Here is a 27,427-nt window from a genome sequence, read left to right on the forward strand (position 1 = left end):
CATATGGCATGCATCTTAAACTTATCATTCTCATTAGACCTTTATCGTCATATGCATTTTGCAGGGCTGTCCACATGTCCTTAGCTGACACTTTCCTACTGACTACTGAATAGTCATGCTGCTCCATAGCTGAACCTATCGTCCGGATGGCTCTGTCTATGTCATTTGCGTTTGGACCTGCTCCCGGGTCTATAGTAACCTTCCACAACTTTTGCCGCTTAAGCTGCATCTCCATGACAAACTTCCATGTAATATAGTTCTCTGAACCCTTAAGCCTAGCAATGTTCATGCTATGTCCTGTATTGTACATCCTTTCTACACTTGTATAAAATGTCACTTTAAACTGTGTCACTGTGATTATTCAACAGCACTCAAGGGGTTAGTCTTCCAATACACAAGGGTCTGGGCACGGGACGGGGCCCATAACCTGTTGGCAGAATGTTCTGGGCTATCTGGTGCAGTGACGTCAGTCCACACACTTAAAGACTTAAACAGTAATGCAGGTTTATTTAGTGTACACAGGTGACTCAGATGTAACACTGATAGCTGTAATCAGAAGCCCATATGTCACACAAGTTAACAGCATTTAGGTAGTGGTACATATCAGGAGATGTCTGTGGTGGTAAAGCATGGAGGACTGCACAGCCGTGCAGTCTGACTCCCACTGTAAAGAAGATGATGCATGCACTGGAACACTGTGAGTCTCTATAGCTGAGATCTGCTCCCAGTCTCAACTCTGCACACTGTCTCTCAGTCTCTCTGTGTGTCACACTCTCCTCACTCTCTGAGATGGAGGAACAGGAACTTACATCATATAACTCGACCTCCTCTGACACTAGAACTCTAACACTAGGGGATGCTCCCATAGACTAATATACAGAAGGAGACAGGTACAATAACTACATGATCAATCCAAAACTCTTTTCTGAAACATTGCTAGTATTATTTTGTGTGTATCACACACAAACACAATTGAGTGATTGCTGCTCAAAGACTGTAGGCATAATAGCCTTTTAAAATGGACTTGACACCTCCGCATTACATTATATTGGTGGCTTTAAGCATCTAATCTATATGAGTGAGTTACTGTAAAGGCAATATAGAGATGACCCAGAGATGCATGCAAGTTGTCAGCAATTACACTCAACTTGCATGCGCGGAAATAAATGTGGAGATTTGCCCTTTTTTCTCCATCCATACACTTAAATAACCATCGTCTGTATCAGCGCAAACTTCCACCAGCCCAATACCTGGTACAAGAGATGGGAGAGAAATCAGATTGATCTCAGGATGCCAGAGCTCCACATAGCCTGTAATTCCATCAACACTATCTCAATGCCCCATAGCCACCCAGTTTTGCCCACACAGCCATAATTGATGATGCAACCTGCATTGTGTATACGCTCAGCTACTCAGCTATGGAGCATGAAGAGTGGCAAAAATCGCAAGATCCATCTACAAAATGGGTGTGGTTCATTAAATCGACAGTATCTAGGTCGACAATGTTTAGGTCGACCACTATAGGTCGACAGTCACTAGGTCGACACGGATGGAAGGTCGACAGGGTTTCTAGGTCGACATGTGCTAGGTCGACAGGTCTAAATGTCGACATGAGGATATATTTTTTTTGGTGTCGTTTTCTTCGTAGAGTGACCGGGATCCCAAGTTAGTGCACCGCGTCCGCTCGCCATGCTTCGGGCATGGTGCCTTCGCTCCGCTACCGCTTCGCTCGGCACAGATTACCATTTCAATCGTAGTCCACGTGGATCGTTAAGTATGAAAAAATTCAAAAAAATATTTTTTTTTAAAAAAAAACTCATGTCGACCTTTAGACCTGTCGACCTAGCACATGTCGACCTATAAACCCTGTCGACCTTACATCCATGTCGACCTAGTGACTGTCGACCTATAGTGGTCGACCTAAACATTGTCGACCTAGATACTGTCGATCTTCAGACCGGATCCCCTACAAAATAGTCTTGTGTGAAACTTTGCATCTATCATTATACGTGCAGAACTTGCCCACATGATAAAAATGGTAATTTATTTTTATTTTGTGTAGTCTTTGGAAGCAGCTGCTGTGTGTAAGTATGCTAATGCAGCAGGGGGCATCTTGGGTAAACAGACGCCTCCTGCAAGCATCTGTGATCTGCTGCAAAAACATTGGGCACCTGAGTAACCCTCAGGCAGGGACAGACTGGGGGCCGAAATCGGGTGCGCATACACTAACGACGGACACGTGCCGTGAGTCAGGGGCGCATGGACGCGCGTCACGCCTCCTTTTCCATGGAGATGGGCAGGGGCAAAGGTGCATGACACGGTATGCGGGGGCATGCCGTGAGTCAGGGGGGCATGGACTCACGGCACGGGCAAGGGGGCCGGTGGAGCGGCCAGACCAGAGAGCCAGAGGCTGCGCTGCGTGCAACCTTTAGGGCTAAAACACACTACCCGGCTTTTCCCGTGCCGGCATTGCAGTTAACAGTGTGAGGGCAAGGGTCCCTTCACACTGCACGGCCCCGGCCCGGCTGCCGGGTTGCAGCCGGGTCTCACCACTGGAAGATCCGGCTGCCGGGCGGCCACCGGGCCGTCTTTGCAGCCAGTAAACCGTGTGTGTGAAGGGGAGCTTTCACACACAATGGTTTTTTCTGAAGCCGTGTCTGATGCTGCGCATGCGCACAGCATCACACACGGCTCAAAGCCGTCCTGTGTGACAGACACTGCCGGTTTCTCCCGGATGGCAAAAAGCCGGACAAAGTTTGTCCGGCTTTTTGCCATCCGGGAAAAACCGGAGTGTGTGTTACAGCCCTTACAGCTTTCTTTGTGACAGGATCGGCCCACCAGCCCGTCAGGCTTCACTTTGACTGGGCCAAGAAATTTGTGTTGATAGAACGGTCACTATCACCATCCCCACTCTGCCCCCAAATAATGTTACGGCTTGGGGGTACCACGAACAACTGCAAACAACAACAGAGGACTCATTCTGCACAGAGCAGGTCCTGCGCATGCACAGTCCACCCACCACCAGAGTAGTAAGTAAACCATTGGGCTTGCGTACTTTGCTGAATCAGGTCCCGTGCCCACTGACTTGTCAGCCAGACCCTGAATACAAATGCATTATATAATACCACAGTGGAAAAGGAAACATTTTTGCTAACCGTATTGTTTCACCATTCTCGGCTATATAACTATAAATCTCAGTAGAGGTTCTAAGGCTAAGATTATTATTTTTACAGAATGTAGTTTGTTCTGAGTGGGTGGTTTAGAGGTTTCTATTTTATTTTTATCTGTTTAAGGTCTTTTCAAGTCCTAATGCTCTCAAACACTGCTGAATATGTGAGCAAATGATACCTCTTTCTTACAATTGAGCTGATAATTGATTTTTTTCAAACAGCCCTGTAGGAGATACTAATGGAATATCATTTTATTGAAAGTTGCTGCATTTAGTGAATTCATACAAAGTTTTTCCTGGATACACAAACACCTTGCACTGGTCACAGTGGGAACATGAGTATCATTATTACATTGCTAAAAAGTATTGCGATCTATAGGTGTTTGCTTTATTACTCTTACTATATACAGCTGCTAGCTACATACACTTATACAGTTCTAGGTTTATTGACCATCTATGCCTGATTGCTGATGATTGAGATATAAATATTACAGCTGAGCGACTATTTTCGAAAACTATGATTATTCCAAGTGATATACGGTTCAATTCACAATCACGATTAGGCCACTGGTTTACTAATAAACCTTTTACTACAATATTTAAATGGAATTATCCACTGTGTATAATTCTTATTATTATCCTTTATTTATATGGCGCAACACAGTATCTGTTACATCCAATTACAGAGTACATAAATAAGCAAAACAAGAAAACAGTGACTTACAGTTCAAGACAATATAGGACAAGTACCGGGTATATAAACATAGCTACATCAGCAAACGACACTCAAATAAGTATCAGGGTGGCAGAAAACCGAGGGATTTGGTGCCGACGAAGGGAGTATGGAGTAGAAGATAGTTTCAGTAAGAGAAGGAACAGCATATGAGGAAAGAGGGCCCTGCTCGTGAGAGCTTACATTCTAAGGGAAGGGGCAGACAGACAGGAGTGACACAGACGGGGTAGACAGTGAGTGTGGGACAGAGGGCTTAGGATGAGAGACGGCTGGTTTTGGTGAAGTGGGTCTTGAGACCCTGTTTGAAGTTTTGTAGGGAGGTGGAGAGTTTGAGAGGGAGACGATATAATACAAATATTAAGTCATTTTGGATTTCTGTGATGTGCATAAAATAAAAGCACTTCGGTTCAAATATAGTAGTCAGGAAGCTGTGGGCAGTAGATATATTTCGGAGATACAGCCCATAGGTAAAACCAGGTTGGCTTTGCTTTAAAAAAGTACTGCATTAAATCTAGTGACTACATTGCCAAAGTCTCGCTGCTGGACCGTAAGGCGCGGGTTCTTACATTTAGGCCATAGTCAGCTGTTTCCTGCCTTTACATGATCACAGAACTACTTGGTGACTAATAATATTTTATGGTGTCCATATGGAATCTGCAGCTGAGGTAAGGTAGGCAAGCTCTAGTGTTCTAGCTGTTTTGTTACTATAGGGCTGAGAGACACAGAATGACTACAATACATACATAGGATCTACGGTATGGCACAATCAACATTTCTGAAATATTTAACCATTTAATATAATATTTAAGAATTTCAAAATTATATATTTAATTTTTCAGGGGAGTACTTAAAGTGGACCTAAACCTGCAGAAAACGGACATTGACCAGTGCTCAAATGATGGGTGGTTTTCTGGCACTCACAGATGTCAGCATAACAGCTCAAAGGTAAGAAATACTATGTGCACATGGAACAGAAATGTCTGTTGTTTAATTAGGGGCAGATTTAACAGTGAGTGATATTCTTGTGATCACTCGTTAAAAATGTTAAATGGTGCTCCAACCAGTCAGCTCCGTACTGTCATTTTTTAAACACATGACAGTTAGGAGCTGATTGGCTGGAGCACATTTAACATTCGGAACAAGTGATAACAAGAATATTACTCATTTCCCACTTAGTTTTTCTTTGAATCTTGTGCTACAGTAACCTGGTGTAAACTTAATCAGTTGTATCTGTTTTTTATATTAGTAGTTGCATTCACTGTGTGCAGTCATCTACCAAACACCCAGTAATTCAGAGTTGATGGCAGCAACAAATTTGTTAGCAGTTGGGCAAAACCATGTGCACTGCAGGTGTGGCAGATATAACATGTGCAGAGAGAGTTAGATTTGGGTGGGTTATCTTGTTTCTGTGCAGGGTAAATACTGGCTCCTTTATTTTTACACTGCAATTTAGATTTCAGTTTGAACACACCCCACCCAAATCTAACTCTCTCTGCACATGTTATATCTGCCCCTCCTGCAGTGCACATGGTTTTGCCCAACTGCTAACAAATTTGCTGCTATGATCAACTCTGAATTACCCCCAATATGCAAATAAATAAAAACCAAAATCTCAATAAACGTTTGGGTCATTTAGTTTACATGCTTGTCAGAGCAATCTGCCTGCCCTGAAGAACTCAAGGATGGAACAGGCTGTGGGTGAATGTTCTGTGCCAGCACAAACCTTTATCTTTCACTTAAAAGTTATTTGTTCAAGCTTTGCCTCAAAGAGTTAACATGTAAATGTCGGTATACGGTCTATAGGTCAACAGTCAAAAGGTCGACAGTCAATAGGTCAATAGGTAGACCACTAATGGTCAAAATGTTGACATATAAAAGGTAGCACAAAAGGTTGACAGGTTCAAAAGGTCAGATAATCCAATTAAATCAGCGCTACTAATATTCTAATTATATAACAAATATTTAATCAAAATAATATATTAAGCAGCAAAAGAGATGTACAGTATGCTTGTGGCTGCAAACAAATACAGTATACAATTTTACAGATATAACATACAATTAGTTAGATGCCTTTGCAGTAATTTCAACAAGAGAAGGTAGGTAAGTAAGAAATCACTACTCAATATACATTTCCGGTAAGGTCAATTTTACTTTTCACACATATAAACATTCATATACTGTAAACTGGTCAATTAAGAAAAATATGACTTATTTAATGTAATAAGGAATGATACACATTAAAAAAACTATCTAACTGTAGATCATCCAACTAATTAACTATAGGAGGTGGATCACTATAAATTAGAAGAATGCATGCATATTTAAGTCATATAATGAGAAGTGTTGTGTCCACACCTGTCAGAAATACTTCTCAGGGAATAGAATATTGTACAGTATATCCCTTTAATGCAGCTGTTTTGTCCCACAATCTTTATAAGGACCTGATAAAAGGGAGCCTGTGAATATATTCACACAGTTGCAAATGGGGAGTGCTATTCTGCACAGACTGATTGTGTTACCTCCACTGCGGGAGATCTCAATGTGTGTCTGTATCCAAATGTATGGCTGGGAGAAGCTCAATCTTGGCTGTCAAGTAGTCCACAGTTTCAGGAACCAGCCTGTAGCAAAATCCCGGACCCTATAATAGCCGCGGACTATTGTAAGCCTTAGCCCTGCAGTCAATCAATAATCCTGAATGCGTGATCAAATCGTCTTGCTGGAGCTCCACAAGTTATCACAACAGGTCTGTTTAACGGTCTTTACCTTTAACACATGTGGCTCTGCTTAATGGGAGCTTTAACAAAGAGTACCTTCTCTTGTTGAATTTAGCGCAAAGGTATCTAATTGTAGGTTCAAAAGGTCGACATGATAATGGTCAACACAAGTGTTTTTGATTTTTACCATCCATGTGGACTATGATTGGGAATAGTAACCTGTGCAGAGTGAAGCGAGGCACCTTGCTCAAAGCATGGTGAGCGAAACACCCCAAACCCCAAAAAATGGTGTCAACTGTTTTTGTGTTTACCTCTGTCAACTTTTTGTCCCGGTCGACCGTTACTACTGTCTTCCTTTTTCATGTTGACCTTTTGACCCTGTAGACCTTTTGCATTTCGACCATTTGGGGTCGACCTATTGACTGTAGACCTTAGTGTAGATCTACTTATCCACACCCATAAATGGCAATACCAAGAAAACTTTACACCTTTTGGAGTGACTTCTACACAACCCAAGTTCTTTCATATTCTGCCTGCCGTTCTTTTATTTGGCCATTCATAAACATCAATTTTTGTCACTTACAGTACATCAGAGGCCACTGGGCAGGTAGTAGTTTTGTTCATTGAAGGGTTCACCATCGATGGTCTGTATCAGTGGCAGAAAACTGTCAGTCATCAATGGTTGATTACCATAGAGAAAGAAAACACTTCCAAGGCATCTTCCAACATGATTTCTAATGCACCATTAGAAGACTGGGGTGGGCAGGGACATTGAAATGCAAAACAGGCCATGTCACTAGTAACCATCACTCAAGCTGCTCCCCCTCACCTTCCTTCTCTCTTGCACAGGCAGGCTAGACACCTCTACCTGAATTGAGATTCTCTTCTACAGTCCATTCTATACAGCTCAATGCCTGACTATTCCCTTCATGTAGCAAATACACCCTGGCTATTATTATTATATTTTATTTTTAAGGCTCCACAAGTGTTTTGCAGCGCCATACAAAGGACAGTACAGGGAGAAAAACCTTAACATTACAGTAAATAAATAACAAAAATAGAGTACAAGTAACAAAGAGCACCGCAATTCTCAAAACATAATACAGCTTAGATGTAAGTAACGAGTAAGTGATCAGCGTACAACTAGGAGCTGGTGGCCACAGATAGAGATGAGCCTTTACCAGCAGGAGAAAAATGGGTAAAGATGGTCGCTGAGTAGGAGAGGGTTGTGAGTGAACTGTGTCGTGAAGAGTGTTTTGACAACAAGAGGAAAGAGGGCCCTGGTCTGAGGAGCTAGCAATCTAGCAGTTAGTTTAGGCATGTCATTGGCTGCAAAACTTTGAATAAAAACCATGAATGGTGGAGGAACATCTAACCCCCCGCCATGGATAGCAAAACCATCAATCATTTGCACCATCAGTGTTTGCTAAGCATCAACGGCCTATGAAAAAACTTTACCAGGTGTTTGTTCAGGTACTGAGCTGACCACAAATAATTGCTTTACCAATGTTCAGAAATTATATCTCACCGCACACATGGCAATGATGGTCAATATCAACCCAATTGCATCTGATCCTAAAGGTATGGATTTTTATGAGGCACAACATTGGTGTTAACACTTGCTGTAGTTGATCAATTTAATGAAATGTGCCAAATGAATAACCAAATTTATAGTTTGTGGAAAGGGCAATAGTCTGTGTTTAAAATGATTTCAAGGAGGTGACCCCATACATTGTACATTGTATGCTCAATATTTAGCTGATAAAAAAGCATTAAAAAACTCCAAAAGAGAAGAAAATACTGTAGGTATATACATTTTTCTGCAAAGGGTTGAAGGATGATCTTATTCTTCTCAGTAAATATTTCCACGATGCAGGCAATTATATCAAATAGTTTTAAAATGATCTGACTGCATTGACTGCAGCACCAGATTGCATCTGTGCTCATCTGTCATATGCCAGAAGAGCTGAGATGCCCCACTGTCTTCAGGGGATGATTTTAGCTGAAAATGTTGGGAATCAGTTTGAAGATTTATCGTTCACTATATATTTTTTTTTTCAAACAGGCTTTATCACTATGAAAGTAACTGAAACTTTGCATAACAAGCCTGTTTTATGCTTTTCTTATTTTATCGTTTTATCTTCTTAATTCCTTTGAAAATTAGTATAATGTGTATTGAGCATGGTGCTTCATTTTCCTCAATGAAAGCCATCTAATTATATTTTGCTTTTAGTGCACGATATATGCTACTGTTATATCCTGCTTTTTGAGACTAATTAAACCCAGCGTGTTTTAGGACTCCTGTAGTGTCCTGAAATCTCCTGCAATCAAATGAATGGAGTTGACAATTCTAATTTTCCTATTACTTGTAACCTTTGAACATAGCAGCAGCAGTAGCAACAAATTATTATTTTTCATTTTTCATTTTTGATGAGCTCAAATACAAGCTAAGAATTAAAATGTCTTTAAAAGTAATTTTAAAGTCTTTTATTATGGTGCAAATTAACCTTAAACTTGAAATGATCTCATATATGTCAAGAAGTACTTATATGAGATCTTATTGGATGGCCATTTCTGTAGCTATGTTAAAAAGCCAACGGTGCTTTGTATATCCTCCTCCTTTGCTAAATGGACACAGGACCTGATTTTGACGCACACACATAGTGCTGCCAAGATTCTGTACGCCATCTGCAGTCGGAAGTCTATTGCAAAATTCTGTACGCCATCTGCAGTCGGAAGTCTCTTGCGAGTATCCGCCCTTATTCTGAGTCCTGCAATCTCTGAGACTGCACCACCCCCAGCCCTCCATCCACTAAATCAGCCATCATTACCATTGTTGGCACTTACACCTGTGCCATGCTTGGTAACCCCTCTGCATACAAAATGGTGTAACTCTGGCAACATGCCCACAAGACAATTCTTTTAGGTGCATATGCTTAGTTATGCCCCGTTGACACCCAGCTACTCTTATTTCATGGACAGAGAGTAACTGCTCAGATGTGTATTTTTGCTACTGTGCATGGGCAATCTGCAATAAAAACACTAGGGGGGTCATTCCGAGTTGTTCGCTCGCAAGCTGCTTTTAGCAGCTTTACACACGCTAAGCCGCCGCCTACTGGGAGTGAATCTTAGCTTCTTAAAATTGCGAACGAAAGATTTGCAATATAGCGAAAAGACATCTCTGTGCAGTTTCTGAGTAGCTCGAGACTTACTCGGCATCTGCGATCAGTTCAGTGCTTGTCGTTCCTGGTTTGACGTCATAAACACACCCAGCGTTCGCCCAGACACTCCTCCGTTTCTCCAGCCACTCCCGCGTTTTTCCCAGAAACTGTAGCGTTTTTTCGCACACACCCATAAAACGGCCAGTTTCCGCCCAGAAACACCCACTTCCTGTCAATCACATTACGATCACCAGAACGAAGAAAAAACCGTGAGTGAAAAACCTAACTGCATAGCAAATTTACTTTGCGCAGTCTCACTGCGGACATTGCGCATGCGCACTAAGCGGAAAATCGCTGCAATGCGAAAAAATTTACAGAGCGAACAACTCGGAATGACCCCCCAGATACGGACGCATTTGGTCTTGCATACAACTCAGAGTCAGGACCACACTCTACCAAGCTAGCCACACATAAGCATACCTGATTGCTTATGTAGGCTTGATGGCAGCATGGGCATAGCTATAGTGGGTGCAAGGGGGGTCATTGCTATGGGGCCCGGAGGCTTAAGGGGGCCTAGACCCAGTTTATAAAGCTGTGTACCAATTTCCCAGATTTGCCTGCTAAAAATTTGGTCTGATCCATTATCCAGCCTGAACGGTATGACATTACATTTTCAGTGAGAGGAGTGTGTAGTGGATGTTATACTGGTAAGGGGGCACTATAATGTGGCATAATTGAACTGGAGCCAACTGTAATGTGTCACAATATGTTCTGGAAGACAATGTAATGTGTCTTAATCAGATCTGCTTATTGTAATGTGGAGGGCACTATAATGTTACATAATAAGAACTGGAGCACCGTAATGTGGCACAATATGAAATGGAGGCACTATAATTTGGCACAGTATGAACAGGGGGCACTGTAAGGTGGAATAATATGAACTGGGGGCACGGTATGTCATAACATGAATTGTGGATACTGTATGGCATAATGTGCATTGGCAGCCCTACAATGTGACATGGTGTAAACTAGGGAACTATGATGGGTCATAAAATAATCTAGGGCACTACTATTGGTCATAATATTAACTATGGCACTATTATGGGTCAGATAATGAACAAGGTATTATTAAGATTAATAACTGTTGCGGAGATGTGTCTCTCAAGAATCATTGGGACAGCGGCCCCTTCAATATGTTGCTATAGGGCCCACAAAGTTCTAGGTAATGCCCCTAGATAGGCATACAGTATTGATCTGTGGTCAGTTTTGTGACAGCGTGTAGGTCCAAATTAATCTGCTCTTGCCATTTAAACAATGTCCTGTGTGGTAACACTGTCAAGCTGTGCATTATGTATCTACCAGTACATTATGCTTTCTATGTAACTGCTTTATGCTTCAACGTAGGGTGTTATTTCTTTTATCAAGCACCAAACTTTACCTGAATCCACGATGTTTGTGAAGCATCTGTTGTACCCTAAAAGTGCAGGATGCTCCATCCATCTGTGCCGATTCAGCTGGGAAGGACACAGAAGAAGAAGTGAACATGTCACCTGATTGGATGACTGCTCCTTCTGTAATCACTCGCTGTGCTCACTCTCTCCTTCTGTCTTGGCTGAATTAATCAGTATAGACTGCTGGGGTACTTCTGCTCGAGACTTTGCTTCAATTGGAACAGGTGGAGGGAAGAACCCTCCGCCTTATGGCTAAGTGAGGTGAGCGGAACATAGCATCTGGAAAAGAAGCATTGCAGAAAGAAAAGCTTGTAAGGCTTTTAAAATATGTCTTGGTCACTTTTAGGTGAGAAATTTACATTAAAGCTTTAAACACAATGTTATTTATTAACATTGCTCAGTGGGATACATCCACATTAAAATTATAGTAACCAGTCAGCAATTAAGTTTATTTGTTCACTGCAACTTACGCAAGACTCACATTTCACAATATTGCAGCTCATATAGAGTAAATAGTCTGGGAACAGATTATACACCTAATGTACAGTAATAATCCAATCATAATCAACTAGAGTTGTTTTGGATATGTGAGTAAATGTTGATTGTTGGTCACTTCAGTCACATTATCAAGTCCCAGTAATGCCACATGACCAGATCCCAGCCGACTAGACCACCTATGTCTGTGGCCAAATTGGAGGCATACGGCTATGGGACTCAGGGTTAACAGTGTCTAGGTCGACACCCATTAGGTTGACACCTATTGGTCGAAAAAGTGGTTAGGTCGACACTAGGAATAGGTCGACATGAACAAGGTCAACATGAAAAAGGGTCGACATGAGTTTTTCATATTTTTTTGGTGTTGTTTTCTTCGTAAAGTGACCAGGAACCCCGCCTCGCTTCGCTCGCCATGCTTCAGGCAAGGTGCCTCGCTCCGCTACCGCTGCATTCGGCACAGGTTACTGTTCCCAATTGTAGTCCATGTGGATCGTAAAGTATGAAAAAGATCAAACAAGAACATTTTTTGAAAAACTCATGTCAACCTTTCTGCATGCTGACCTTGTTCATGTCGACCTAATGGCCGCGTCGACCTATTGCTTGTGTCGACCGATTCACTGTTGACCAATGGGTATCGACCTAAGTGGTGTCGACCCAGACAAATTGTAAGGCCCTATGTGGGCACTGCTATTATGTAGTGTTAGGACTGCTATCGGAGAAGCCGTGAAGTGGCTCAGCAGCTAAACATGTGTTTGCAAACGTGTGACTAATTCTCTGAATTTCTGTTACCAGATAGGTTCAGGTATGGTTACAGGTAATTTTTAGTGTGCTGAAGGGAAATTTAAGGGTGGGGATTTGCACCCCCCATTCCCCCCCTGTTGTTTGTCTGTGACCCCTCCCCCTTTCCAGCACCTGATACATAATTATCTCCAGGAATGACCGAGCAACTACCATTGTTTGTCCGGATACCGATGCCTACTATTACTGTTACTCAACAGTGAAAACAAACGTCTACTTGATTCCTTGTGCATACTGTATTTTACTGTTATTGTTAACAAACAACCCTCTTAGAAGAAATAACCAGTGATTGAGGAAATATTAGAGTTTATTAATAAACGATAACAACTCATTCTTCAGTTATATTTATATTATTATGGATTGTAATCTAGTACTTTCATGAGCTTGCTAATTAGGCATGGCCGTTTTAAGATCATCTATTAGTCATCATCACTTTACACAGCCGGGCAGATATCATCAGCCAGGCTACGGAGTTATGTATAAGCAAGGTTAGGGAATCATTTTACCTGGGACATGTTGCCATGGAAACACATTTCTCATGCTACAGGAAAACATCATTCTATGCAGAAGTGTTTGTTCATTCAGCAGAGTACGGTCACAATGAATTTAAGAATGAAGTTTTACTGAATTGATCAGATGACTGATGATGATGAAATGCAACTACCGTTATAACTGTAACCGTTATCTATAGATTCTATTCTTGATATTTTAATATATTTTTGATTTGACGTTTAAAAAATCTGTGTTTTTTTTTATCATACACTAAGGTTGACTCTAGCATTAAAATTAAAATAGGTCAGCCAGTAGTTTCTTTATGCAGAAGATTTGTTACCCATATTACAAATGCCAAATGTAAGGATACTTTCTGCTAAAGTTTTGCCAATTTGCAACAGAATCCTAATAGTAACCATTACCTGAACTATAGTAGCACAGATCTATTATGTTTCTTTACATGCAGGATAAGGTTATTTGAAGCATGGTAACCTTTTCCTCTTAGCGCATTATGCATCCTGCGGCAAGGATATTGTAGTGTTACGTTAGTGTGTATTAAATTGCAGCCATCTCAAGATACAGTAGTATTTTTTTGTTTCCCATGATAACACTGTCAGACCAGGGGCTTTTTAACAGAGAAGGGAGTCGTTGTGCAGACTCTGGGGGGGTGCCCTACTCTCCGCAGCGCAGTAGGCTACAGCATTGTTCTGGAGTCTACTGTGCATGCACAGGTTTCCGGATACATGGCGATCACCATGTTCCAGAGGCTAATTACTACTGTGCATGTGGAGCAGCAATTTTTACAGTGATTTTTGCCGCGGCTGCAGCACCCGGTGCGAGACTCTGGAAAGGTAAGTATTAAAACATGGGTGCGGTGTATGCTGTGATGACCCAAGGGCCCGTGTGCACTGCACACATTGCACCTATTATAGAAACGCCAGTGTATCAATCTATTATATTTACTTGTTTCTAATTGATTTCTCTTTACCATAGATCTCCTCTTAATCACTATGTAGACATTTACAGGGATATAAACTAGCTTGGCTGGGCCTACTGCTGTATGTCTATTTAAGGTTTCATCTTCAGCAGGGCCACATTAATCCATGACTGGGCCCCTAGGCTTTCAGGTATTTTGGGCCTCCTCCAGCACTTCTATCACCTACTACAGTTGACATTTAGGAAGCAGAGCTTATGCCATCATTTACACTTTCAGTATTCACACAGACACCAACACCCAGTTGAAATAAAGTCTGCTGACGTCTCTTCTCACAGCACAATCGTTCTTCCTTTTCTTTTCACTTTTGAAATAGCGCTAGTTCACTATGGGTTTGCTGGCTCAACTTTAATGTATATGCAGCCAAGGATATTTCCAATCGGTCAACCTAGGCAGCTAACATTAGACTTGGTTATATACAGTAAGTGTTTTTTTGTGTCTGATTTAGACTAGGACCACTATGACAGGAAGAGAGTGAGGGGGAGGTGTATCAAACATTCCAAAGAGGACAGTGGGAGACATTGCCTATAGCAACCAATCAGATTTTAGCTATCATTTCTTTAGTACATTCTATAAAATGATAGCTAAAAGCTAATTGGTTGAAATGGGCAACTTCTCTACCTGTACTCTTTAGAAGGTTTGATACATCTCTGCCTAGGGGGAGATGTATCAAACCTGCTAAAGAGTGGAGAAGGAGACAAGTGGAGAAGTTGCCCATAGCAGCTAATCAGCTTCTATCATTTTAGAGAATGTACTTCCACCTGTCCACTCTTTAGAAGGTTGGATACATATCTCCCTGTATCTATCTGTGATTGCTAGGAACAGAGAGGTGGCACTTTCAAGGTACCTACACCCAAGAGTACTTGATCAAACCTGACTATTTGACATAATTTTTCAGGTGAAATTAATATTATATGGAGCTAATCTGGATTAAAGTTATCATCGCACTTTACTTCTGTGTAATAAAATGATTGGATTTTTTTCTTTGCATTCATACTTACAGTACTGTATGTGTCAGTGGTCCCCAGAGCATGATTTATATTTACTAGACATGTAGATAAGATGATGGCAGCAAAGTCTGGCAAATGGCTCATTTCCTGGGTGGTAAACACATGTTTCTGTTTTCTTTCCTAACCAAAATAAGTTAAATTGAGGAAATGAGGATGCATCAGCTTGTAAGTTTCATCAAATTTTGAAAGTTAGGAGAAACACGAAAATCAATGCTACAGATTGTCCCGTGTTTAATGGATGGGATTAGTGGATGGGGTGGGGCTAGAGCACCATAGGTAGCTAACAACAATACTACAGAGATGTACAGTCCTGGTAATCTGTCTAAGCATAGTCCTGGGGCCATCATCATATGTAGAGTTGTGGGTGCTCTATAGCAAAATTGTAAATGAGCACCAATGTTTCTATGACCCCTCACGTCACATACTTCATGAAACTGTCTGCCTCCTCTTCCTTCACTCCTGTGCTTACTCAGCACTTCACCACCTGTTCATGGGGAAGGCTATTTACCCTCTGAGCAGAATGAATCCCTTGGGGTGTCAACAGCCAAACAACAGGAAGTTCATTATGTGGACAGCACAGATAGGACAGTAGGACAGCAGATAGAGGGCCCTCTGGACACCCTCACCTACTTGGACTTTTGACAGATACTATCCATGTTAACCTCAAACACAGGCTGTAATATGACAGTTAGGAACTGATATGCTGGTTCTTTCCTCTCCAAGACTTGAAAAATCGGTGCCTAATATTGCTCCATCATCTTAGTTCTTCTGTTGTGATGAATCTACAGTATGCACCAAGATGAATAATAGTATTATATATATATATATATATATATATAAATATATATATACGGGTTGAGTATCCCTTATCCAAAATGCTTGGGACCAGAGGTAATTTGGATATCGGGTTTTTCCGTATTTTGGAATACTTGCATACCATAATGAGATATCATGGTGATGGGACCTAAGTCTAAGCACAGAATGCATTTATGTTACATATACACCTTATACACACAGCCGGAAGGTCATTTTAGCCAATATTTTTTATAACTTTGTGCATTAAACAAAGTGTGTCTACATTCACACAATTCATTTAGGTTTCATATACACCTTATAGACAGCCTGAAGGTCATTTAATACAATATTTTTAATGACTTTGTGTATTAAACAAAGTTTGTGTACATTGAGCCATCAAAAAACAAAGTTTTCACTATCTCAATCTCAGTCAAAAAAGTCTGTATTTTGGAATAATCCGTATTTCGGAATATTTGGATATGGGATATTCAACCTGTATATATAATACTATCATTTATCTTGAGTGACAGCCTTGGTGCATACTGTAGATTCATCACAACAGAAGAACTAAGATGATGGAGCAATATTAGGCACTGTACTGTATACATATTATTTTTTCTCTAAATTAGATTTCAAGGTTTCCCATATAAGCGAGTCTAAATTACACGAAACTAGATGTCCGATTAATATTTAAACAAGTAGATAGATAATACCCTTACTGACTGCCAAGTGGAATAATAATTTTGGTTCATAGAATTTATTTTATTGTGTTCCTTTTTCAGAGAGAAGAGAAGACAATATCACTCATCCTTAGAATTATAGTTAGGACAGATAATAGATCATGCAGCAGGCTAATTCCCAGGAGACAACCTGAATGTGTAAATCTAGATCACTGGCCTTTGCAAGGTCATAGTAATGCACTTGTTTTGCAGCCTGAACGGTGTTTGTGGAAACATCTTATATTAAATATATTGCGCTGTTATTAAAAATGCATTAAATTACTTAGAATATCATGCTTATGAAGTGAGGTAATATTTTCTTTATATTTAAAAGTTGGAGAATAAAACATTAACTGAGTAACAATGAATAAGAAATTATGTACTTTTTTTTTTGTCCAAATTCAGTTATTTCATAGATTTTTGATGTTGTAAAACATATAGGTTTCCTACACATAAAATGGGTATGGGACTCAGAGTCGACAGTGTCTAGGTCGACACACATTAGGTTGACACCTATTGGTCGACAGTGACTAGTTTGACACAGGAAATGGGTCAACGTGACCATTAGGTCGGCATAAACAAGGTCAACATGGAAAAAGGTCGACATGAGTTTTTTAAATGTTTTTTTGGTGTCATTTCTTCGTTAAGTGAAGTGGAACCCCAATTAGTGCACCGCGTCCCCTCGCATGGCTCGCTTCGCTCACCATGCTTCGTGCAAGGTGCCTCGCTCTGCTACCACTGCGCTCGGCACAGGTTACCGTTCCCAATTGTAGTCCACGTGGATCGTAAAGTATGAAAAAGTTCTAAAAAATGTAAAAAGTGAAAAATGCAGGTCGACCTTTTTCCACGTCGACATTGTTCATGTTGACCTAATGGTCGTGTCAACATATTTCCTGTGTCGACCTACTCAATGTCGACCAATAGGTGTCCACCTAATGTGTGTCAACATAGACAGTGTCGACCTAGAGTCCGGATACCACATAAAAAAATACAAAGGCCCAAATATAAGAAAAGTCAACTCAACTCCAGCCCTGCCTGCCATGCAGAACCCTGTACAGTGTGGTATAGTTAGAGCCATCATGCATTTTGATGCGCCCTCTATATGTGTTATGAAGACTTGTAAAACTGTGTGGGCCAAAAAATTGTAATTCACAATGCACTATTTGAAAACCCAGCGAAGGTGCAGTGATTTCTATAGAATTCACGCAACCCTAGAGCAAGTCTGATTTTTGCTAAAATCATTTATTCTATGAAAAAGCACATGGATTTGCTCTAGCACCCCGGCGGCACCCCTTCCTAAGGACAAACTAAGCAATAAAGTTTTCCAGTTGGCTTAATTAGTCAGTAATTATTCACCTTCCATCAACTGAATCTGCCCCATAATGCTTCATAGGAATAAAAAAATTGCCATCAGTGTTCAAGACAAGGTGTGATTGACGAGAAACCGTAACTTTATTCAAGGAATAACTGGAGATTTACTAGTGTGGAAATTATGAAAACTGAACTAGAATAACTCAACATGATCCCCATTTTTAGCAATTTGTTCATTGATAGTTCTCTGTACTAAACAGAGGCTAGCGTGGTGGCATAGTGGTTAGCAATACTGCCTCACAGAACTGAGTTCATGAGTTCAATTCTCAGTTATAGCCCACCTACTGTACAGTATGTGGAGTTTGTGTGTGTGTGTGTGTGTGTGTGTGTGTGTGTGTGTGTGCGTGCGCGTGTGTGTGCTTGCACAGTATGTTAGGGAATTTAGGGGGGTGTACTAAGAAGTGAAAAGAGTGGAGAAGTGAGTCAGTGGAGAGGTTGCCCATGGCAACCAATCAGCTGCTCTGTATAGTTTTATAGTATGCAAACTATAAATATTACTTCAATGCTGATTGGATGACATGGGCAATTTCTCCACTGGCGCACTTCTCCACTCCTTTTCACTGCTTAGTACAGTACATCTCCCTGTTAGAGTGTAAGATGCAGTGGGGCATAGACTGATATGAATGACATATACTCTGCATAGATCGTGTATCAGGCAGGCAGTACACCTGCAAAGGGCCTGGACAGCAAAAGGGGCCCACACAGCGTAGCCCGCAGCCAGGTTTTTTTTGTATACTGTGAACTCACCGACACATTGGACAGTGGGTCTGTCGCTGCAGATTCACAGGGGTGGGGCATGCAACTGGTAATGCACGAGATCCATTCCCTCATTGTGTGTCACATAAAGTATGACACGTCCAATGATGAGGTACTGTAAGGTGCATCAGATCAGAAGGGGGCTACTACAGTTCTTTTTCCTAACTCAGAGAGCATTGGTGATGTAAGTGTAGCTGTCTCTCTGTGCACCAAAAAGGTTTTCTTTTTGGTTGGCATTGGTTTACTGATGTATTATTTTGAGACATTAAGATCCACATATATTTTTTTAGGGATACCAGTATCCAAATTTATTTTTGGGGGGTCACCAGTTTGCAGATTTATTTTCTTGGGGACACCAGCTAATAGATTTATTATGTTGGGTACACTAATATGAAGATTTATTAAATCCAAATTCCAGGCCTTGTTTGTTATGTTGATTATTTGTACAGAGCACAGTATTAACGGAAATAATTTCCATCGTCTGTGTGTTGCTGATCACTGGGATGCTTTGTCACTGTATACAGCATGGTGGTCATTGGGATGCTCTGTCGCTATGTATTGTATAGTGGTCACTGGGATGTACTGTCATTGTGTATAATACGGCGGTTGCTGGGGAGCTCTGTGTATGGTATGGTGGTTATGGGGATGCTCTGGGTATTGCATGGTGGTCACTGGGATGCTCTATCACTATGTATTGTATAGTGGTCACTGGGATGCTCTATCACTGTGTATAGTGCTCTGTGTATTGTATTGTGGTCTTTGTGTATTGTATTGGGGAGCTCTATGTATTGTATGGTGGTCATGGGGATGCTCTGGGTATTGCATGGTGGTCACTGGGATGCTCTATCACGATGTATTGTATAGTGGTCACTGAAATGCTCTATCGCTGTTTATAGTGCTTTGTGTATTGTATTGTGGTCTTTGTGTATTGTATTGGGGTGCTCTATGTATTGTATTATGGTCACTGGGATGCTGTGGGTATTGCATGGTGGTCACAAGGATGCAGAATATTGTATGATGGTTGTGAGGCATTGTGAAAGTGAGAAGTTTAAATGTAGTTTGCAAAGGAAGTGGCAAGAAACGGGGTGTGGAAAAGGGCAGGGGGGGAGGGGGCTGTCTGTTCCACTTGTACTGGGCACCACAACTTCCGGTTGCAGGCCCATGCATATGGCCTCTTACAAATTTTACTTTATGGGGGGGAAAAACACAACGGCCCATATATGTCTTTGTTCTGTGAAATGAAATGCCATTTATATTGCCAATTACTGTAGTTATATCTATTGAATGACTTTGGATATGACACCCACGGTGGCCTCTGGATACACAAATGCAAAGAGCATAGCTAGCTTCAATATGCTGTAAGGGTAACAAATAATAACAGCATTGTCCGACCATTATAATTACATTGATGAAAATGAAGTCAAGAAAGTTAAGAAATGAAAGCAGTTTATATTTAAAAAAAATAGCAGGAAGGTGTGTTGCACATAAATTAAAATATCTCAAAGCTGTAAAATCCATTCAATACATAAAAATGAAGCCATATTTACTATTAATAAATAAACAATACTTTCATACTTAAAATAACTTCATTACACACATCCAAAGGTACAATTTTCTAGCTGCGTTACAAGTTCCATATTCCTGTTAGATATGTTTATGTGGATAGAATATAAACCTAATCTGCTTTTGAGAAGAGAAATAAATTGGAATCTAAAGCTGTTTACAAATAAAGGAGTGCGTATAATCATCCCTATGGTTCTGTTATTCTGCTCCGACCTAATGGAGAAATTATCTCAGCAAGAGGCGGAGATCTGTAGAAAGCGCAAAAGAGGAATTACTGCACTAAACTAACTTAATGTGCTCAAGTCGTTCCCAGGCACCCTGGTTCGGCAGATAATGGTTCCTGACTGTGATTTCCTTTGGAGAACAAAATACATACACTAGTCTTCCATGTATAACCACCTACACAGCGGTGCATTATTCTCTGCCTGTAGCTATAATGTGCTTATAAGTACATGGCACACGAACAAGAAGGCAACACTAAAATTACACATTTAGTCTCACAAAACAGCTATGTACAAATACTCAGCATGCAATGCTTTCTCTGGAAGGCATTTATACAAGATACTAATAACCTCTTAATGAAGTAACAAGGTATTTGCAGTACAAAACAAATCTCTGGAAATTACAGTCTAGACGTGTTGGAATTTTCTCAGATGTCGAAATGTTCCTAACAGCCACACTGTCGTATGTAAAATGGCAACCAGGTGCCTGATTCAGATGTGGCTGGAGCTGCCATCGCCTCCTGCTTGCATTAGTGATCCGAGCTGCGTCTTAGAACGCAGCGTCGGATCATCTGCAACACCATCGGCCGGCCATGGGTCACGCAAGCTGGCTGTCGCAGATCCAACGAAGAGGGCAGAAAATCTACATCTTCTGACGGAGATCTTGATCTCGTCACCCCGCCCATCCCCAGTGCTGCCCTCCAAATGGTAGAAGACTGTCAATCACTATACCCCCAAAACATACTTGTTCTCCCTTTTGAAAGTTCAGTGGTCTGGTGGTATGGTCTTGCGCAGTGGCGTAACTAGAAATTTTTCTCCCCCAAGCCAAAAAATTCTCTGCCCCCCCCCCTATAATTGTCACAAGTAAAGTGGTGAAAAAGGGGCCGTGACCTTGCAGAAATGGGCGTGGCTTTGCATAAAGGGGCGTGACATTGCAGGAAAAGACTACCTTATACCCCAATTTTGCAACCTGCACGCCCAGACGTTGGCCACCACAGGAAAAAAAATAATCCTGATTCATGCCCCTTACATTATTTGTAATTTTTCATCCGTATAGTAATGCCCAGTATACATTATGCCACATACTGCAATGGCCCTTAGACATTATGCCACACATAATAATGCCCATGACACAATATGCCACACACCATAATGCCCACGACACATTATGCCACACACCGTAATGCCTGTGACACATTATGACAGGCATCGCAATGTCCGTTAAACATTATGACACACACTGCAATGCCCCTGATACATTATAGCACATACCACAATGTCCGTGATACATTATGCCACACACTGCAATGACCCTGATACATTATAGCACATACCACAGTGTCCGTGATACATTATGCCACACACTGCAATGACCCTGAGACATTATACCACAATGCCCATGATATAGTATACCACACACCGTAATGCCTGTGACACATACCGCAAAACCTGTTATACCCTATGCCACACACCGCAATGCCCGTTAGGGTGCATCAAACGACCCGACATTCGGAATGCTTGCTGTCCCTATTCTTAAAATGTACCTTTTTAGCATAGAAACAACTGTGCAAATTTTTTTTGATGTACGATTTGACTTGTCTGTATTGTATTATATTGTATTGTACTGTATTGTATTATACAAAACAACTAACTTTAGCAAAACGAAGCCAACTTTTGTATGTGTGCCATGAATGCGTGTCTTACATTGATTTAAGAACATAAGAACATAACAAAGAAAGGGAATAGCATGAAGCCTCATGGGCCTATCATGGCTGTTCCCATCCAAATCACAAATCATTAATCAAATCATTATTTCTTTTTCAGATAAAATAAATAGAAATTTATAGAAATAAATAGAAATAAAATAAAATAAATAGAAAAATAGAAATTAATAGAAATCTTTAATCTTCAGGGGCATGGTCCATGGGCCACATAAATATAATCTCAGATTCTTCAACATTGGTATGCAATATATCCTTAACAATTCAAAAAAATGTAGCATGGGGACAAATCAATTTTCTTACTTTTAAAAATTCATGGGGCGTTTGATGCACCCTAATGCCCGTTATACATTATGCCACACACTGCAATGCTCCTGAGACATTATACCACATACCACAATGCCCGTGATATAGTATGCCATGCACCGTAATGTCTGTGACACATTATGACGCACACCGCAATGTCCGTGATACATTATGCCACATACCGCAATGCCCATTACACATTAAGTCCTACAGTAAGGATTCTAATTACTTTTAAATTACCTGCTCATTGCCATAGGTTTAATGCTCTTGGTTCCATGCACGGTGCAAGGGGTTTCATACTCAGGGTGTTGTGCTCGTTGCCAGGGGTTTCATGCGGTAGGTGTTATGCTTGTTGCCAGAGGTATCATGTGCTGGGTTTCAAGCTTGTTGCCAGGGGGTAATATTCGTTGCCAGGGGTTTCATGCACCACCGGGTGTCATGCTCGTTCCTAGGGGGTAATGCTTGTTGCCAGGGATTTCATGAGCTGGGTGTTGTGCTTGTAACCAGGGGGTAATGCTTGTTGCTAGGGCTGTGCTCTCAGTGCCACATATGTTCCCAGTGCCAGATATTCCCCCACAGTGCCAGGTACACATAAGCCCCCAGTGCCAGGTACACATATACCCCCAGTGCCAAATATGCCCTCCCCCCCAGTGCCAGGTATACATACACCCCCCAGTGCCAAATTTGCTCCCATCGTGCCAAATATGCCCCCCACAGTGCAATTATGCCCCCCCAGTGCCAACTATGCCCCCACCCAGTGCCATATACGCTCTCCCCCCCAGTGCCAAATATGCCTCACCAAGTGCCAAATATGCTCTCCCCCCCTCCAGTGCCAAATATGCCTCACCAAGTGCCAAATATGCTCCCCCCCCCCAGTGCCAGGTACAACACCCCCTCTCTGGGCTCCCCCGCTGCTGTGCTGGGAAGGAGGGACACAGAGGGCACAGCGCGCGCCTCTCCTGTGACCCTCCTTCGTCTCCGGTGACAGCGGCATGTCTGTTTAATGAAGTACCGGTTCGTGAGCCAAACAGAGCTCACGAACGGGCACTTCATTAAACTGAAACGCTGCTGCCGCCGGAGATGAAGGAGGGACACAGTAGAGGCGCGCGCTGTGCCCTCCGTGTCCCTCCTTCCCAGCAGAGATCAGTGGCAGCTAGGGCGCCCCGCAGCCCTGCGCGCCTCCAAACGCTCGCAGTGGCTGCGGACCCCTAGTTACGCCACTGGTCTTGCGTCTGTATCAGTGACATGCAGTGGGGTGAGGCAGAGTCTTTCCTGTCATACTAACGTTTGTGCCAGAGATTTGACTGTAAATAGTATATGAAAAATACAAATAATATTTTTGAAATATCTTCTTTGTATTATTCTAATCATTTTTATAGCCAAAACTCTGGAGTAAAAAGTTTATGGCAGGTGAGGCAGTGTCACCCCACCCCTTTCCTCCGTCTATCTTTTCCATGCATCTCTGATCAAAACTCACCAAATTTCTAGGAGTTTATACTGCTGCACCTGTGTATAACGCCCACATGTACCCTTTGCAGTGCCGTAACTAGGTGTGTGCCGATGGTGCCTTGCCCACAGCGCACATGCACTGAAGGTGCCCCCAACCCCGACAGCACTAAATCCCCCCTTGCCCCCCTGGCATGGTCCCAGCCACTGTACTCATTACTATAGAGTCCAGCGCTGCCACCTGTCTTCCGCCGCCACCTCTGTAGGACTTTGAGCGCCGCATTCTCCCCGCACTTCTGCAGCGCTGGCTGTTTCCTGATTCCCGCTGGAGCCGCCGCCTCTGAAGGGTCGTTGAGTGCCCAGCTCCGAGTCCCACTGGTGCCTGTCTCCCGCCGCCTCTGCAGGGGACGCGGGAGCGCTACAGCCAGCTCCCGGGTCTCTGCCTCTCTGCAGCCTGCCTTGATACCTAGCCTACCGAATAGCCCAGCAGATGGATGGCGGATCGCAGGTCACAGGTGAGTATCTCTCTCTCTCTCTCTCTCTCTCTCTCTCTCTCTTTTTCTCTCTCTCCCATGAAAGGGGGACTGCCTTCCATAATGTATAAAAATATATGGGGACTGCCTGCCATAATGTGTAAATAGGGGGACTGCCTGCCGTAATATATATTTTTTTTTAAAATGGGGACTGCCTGCCATTATGTGTAAATAGGTGGACTGCCTGCCATAATGTTTTTTTTTAAATGGGGACTGCCTGCCATAATGTTTAAATAGGGGGACTGCCTGCCATAATGTTTTTTTTTTAAATGGGGACTGCCTGCCATAATGTGTAAATAGGGGGACTGCCTGCAATAATATATATATTTTTTTTTTAAAGACGACTGTGTAAAAAAAATGGGGTGGGGGTGGGGACTCTGCCTGCTTTAATGTGTGAAAGGGGGCTCTGCCTGCCGTAATGTATAAAAGGGGTCTCTGCCTGCCGTACTGTGTAAAAGGGGGCTCTGCCTAATGTAATGTATAAAAGGGAGCTATGCCTGGCGTAATGTGTAAAAGGGAGCTCTGTGGCCATGCCCCTTCCACATGAAACCACGCCCCCTGTGGCGCACTGACCCTTATTTGTATATGGGGGCACCAATGCTGTTTCTTGCACACAATGCTAAAATGTCTAGTTACGGCACGGACCCTTTGACTCATATTTTGTGTGTAATTCTGGCTATGGTGCAAGACAGTGCCTCCTGAGCCTTTTAGCACGTCCCTGCTCCGTACTGCCAGGGATCAATGGGGTACAGAGGAGGAGGAACTGCAGACACACAGGGGAGGGGTCTGACAAGGTAAGTCTCAACCATGCAGTGCCCACAACAGTGTCAGCTAATGTTATCTTCTGATTGTGGAAACATTAGCTTTCTATAGCTTGATGAAGTTGGCAACACCATTTGTGATGTTAGTGTATTAGAATGCTAATATGTGTAAGCCTGAATCTTCAGTGATGGTCCCTGGGACCAGGGGGATGCTGGGAAATGGGTGGCCCAGTGTGCAGTGTGTCTGGAGTTGGTGATGGAATAATCAGCACAGCAGTGAACTCACATGTCTCTGTGTCCTGATGACTGGATTTACAAACATATGAACAAAACACCATTGTTCCCACAGAAGATATGAGACGGAGGTGTGATGACGATGCTTGTGTAACTTGATATCTCCTAAGTAAAACTATTGATAAATGCACCTAATAGTTATAAGAAACATGCCAAAACGAAGTTGCATTATGGTTAGAGATGTGCCCTGGCATTTTTGCTGGTTTTGGTTCTAATTCATTGAAGGGTTTTGCGTTTGGTTTTGCATAAACCGCCTCATTGGTTTTGGTTTTCGTTCCGGATTTATTTGTATTTTTTGATAAAAACAGCTAAATCATGATATTTTTGCAATCCAAACTGAATCCAAAACCTGAAATTCGGATTTTAAATCCAAATTCCAAACCACGGGAAGATTCGAACTGGGATTATTCTTGCTCGGTTTTGGCTCGGTTCAGATCAACAAAATTTGAGTGGTTTTGGACCTCTGGAGAACCGTACACTGACAGGCGAGGGGACGCACAGCACAAGCAAGTCTGCCCCGCATGCCGGGTCCTGCTTTCCCCACCCCCACCCCAAACATGCGAAAGCAGCCTAGCTGCTAAGGCAGACGGCAACTCGCCATCTTTTGGGTCGTAGTAGCTACATGTAACATCACGCAGCCACTACAGCCTGTCCTGCAAACGGCCGGACACGCCTGAGTCGGCCAGACCGCACCCCATCCCAATGCCATCGCGATGCCCCTAAAAAGACAATGCGATGCCACCTCCTGCCCCGCAAGTGCTTCTGCCTGTCATTGAGGCAGAGACGTTCGCACATGTGAGATGCCGTCTCATCTTACTGTGTGCGCACCCTGCACCGGGTATCAGCTTTTCATGTTGAATTGGGCCTAAAGTTTCAAGCCGCGTCACAGCAATTTGAAACCCCGTTTACCCTTCAGGGTTAGTGGTGGGTCTTCCCTCTGCCTGCTCTTGGAGATGATTTCATCTCCAAGCATTGATGAGCTGGCTCTCCATAGGCTTTTAACGTCACCCTGCAATCTTCCCTGGGTCTGTCCCTGGTAGCTACCCTGGTCTGATTCCCGAGGCAGTGGACCCGTGTTATTTTTCAAGGACTTTTTATACTGCGACGTGACCCGACTAGACCCGCCAATAACCCGGGTTATTGCGGCAGTGGAAAATGGGTATCTCAGGACAATTTAATTGTTTGCGATGGCTGTGAGTTGATGCGTTCAGACCATTTCTCAGTCAATTCAATGAAACAAACATCACACACATGCGCAAGAAATGGATCACTCTCTAAAAGTCCATTATATCAATACTTGAGCACAGGTGACTTATATTGCTTTCAGATCCCAATGCCAAGTCCAACCCGGGAATTGGAACCTACCCCCAATATGCCGGGCCGGATTGCCGTCCAGGGGCGTGGACAGAATCTGCATCGGGTGTGGGGGCGGCGCTGGGAATGACATCATCTCCGCACCGTCTCTCCCTATACAATGAATGGGTAACGGGTAGCATCCCGGGTAACCCGTTCACACTGCGCCTGACCCGGGAATAACCCTTTTTATAACCAGGGTTGAATTACCGGGTCAGGCGACCCGGGAATTCGTGCATGGCCCCTTTCACACTGCACAGCCTAGGCGATAGCTTTGCTTGCTGAGTTTAATCACTGACATGCGCGTTGAGGCGCGACTAGCTAATGCTCCACTAATCCAGTACTTTAGATCGAATAGCGGCGGATTGATCTACAAGCTCTGGCAAATGGTCAGTGACGACTGTAATGTTAATAGATGGTGACTAATGGTCAGACGGAGAGAGTTAAAAAAATAAATAAATAGTTTATACAGACACAAACAAACATGTTAAAACACTTGTGTATGCAGACACAACTAAAGATTGTGTATGCAGACACAACTAATGTGTGAAAGGAATAATGTAGCTCATTG

The 27,427-nt window shown here is 42.5% G+C and overlaps 1 protein-coding gene across 2 annotated transcripts in view; it reads left to right on the forward strand.

Annotated features, from left to right (window-relative positions):
• The window catches only part of GPR158 (G protein-coupled receptor 158), a 490,037-nt gene that overhangs the window by 44,327 nt on the left and 418,283 nt on the right, over window positions 1-27,427 (forward strand). For both annotated transcript variants that reach the window (XM_063921634.1, XM_063921635.1), the window contains exon 2: window positions 4,742-4,847. In XM_063921634.1, the coding sequence (XP_063777704.1) occupies window positions 4,742-4,847 (106 nt within the window). The remainder of the gene's footprint in view (window positions 1-4,741; window positions 4,848-27,427) is intronic.

Source organism: Pseudophryne corroboree, chromosome 5, assembly GCF_028390025.1.
Source record: "Pseudophryne corroboree isolate aPseCor3 chromosome 5, aPseCor3.hap2, whole genome shotgun sequence".
NCBI classification, from domain to species: Eukaryota; Metazoa; Chordata; class Amphibia; order Anura; family Myobatrachidae; genus Pseudophryne; species Pseudophryne corroboree.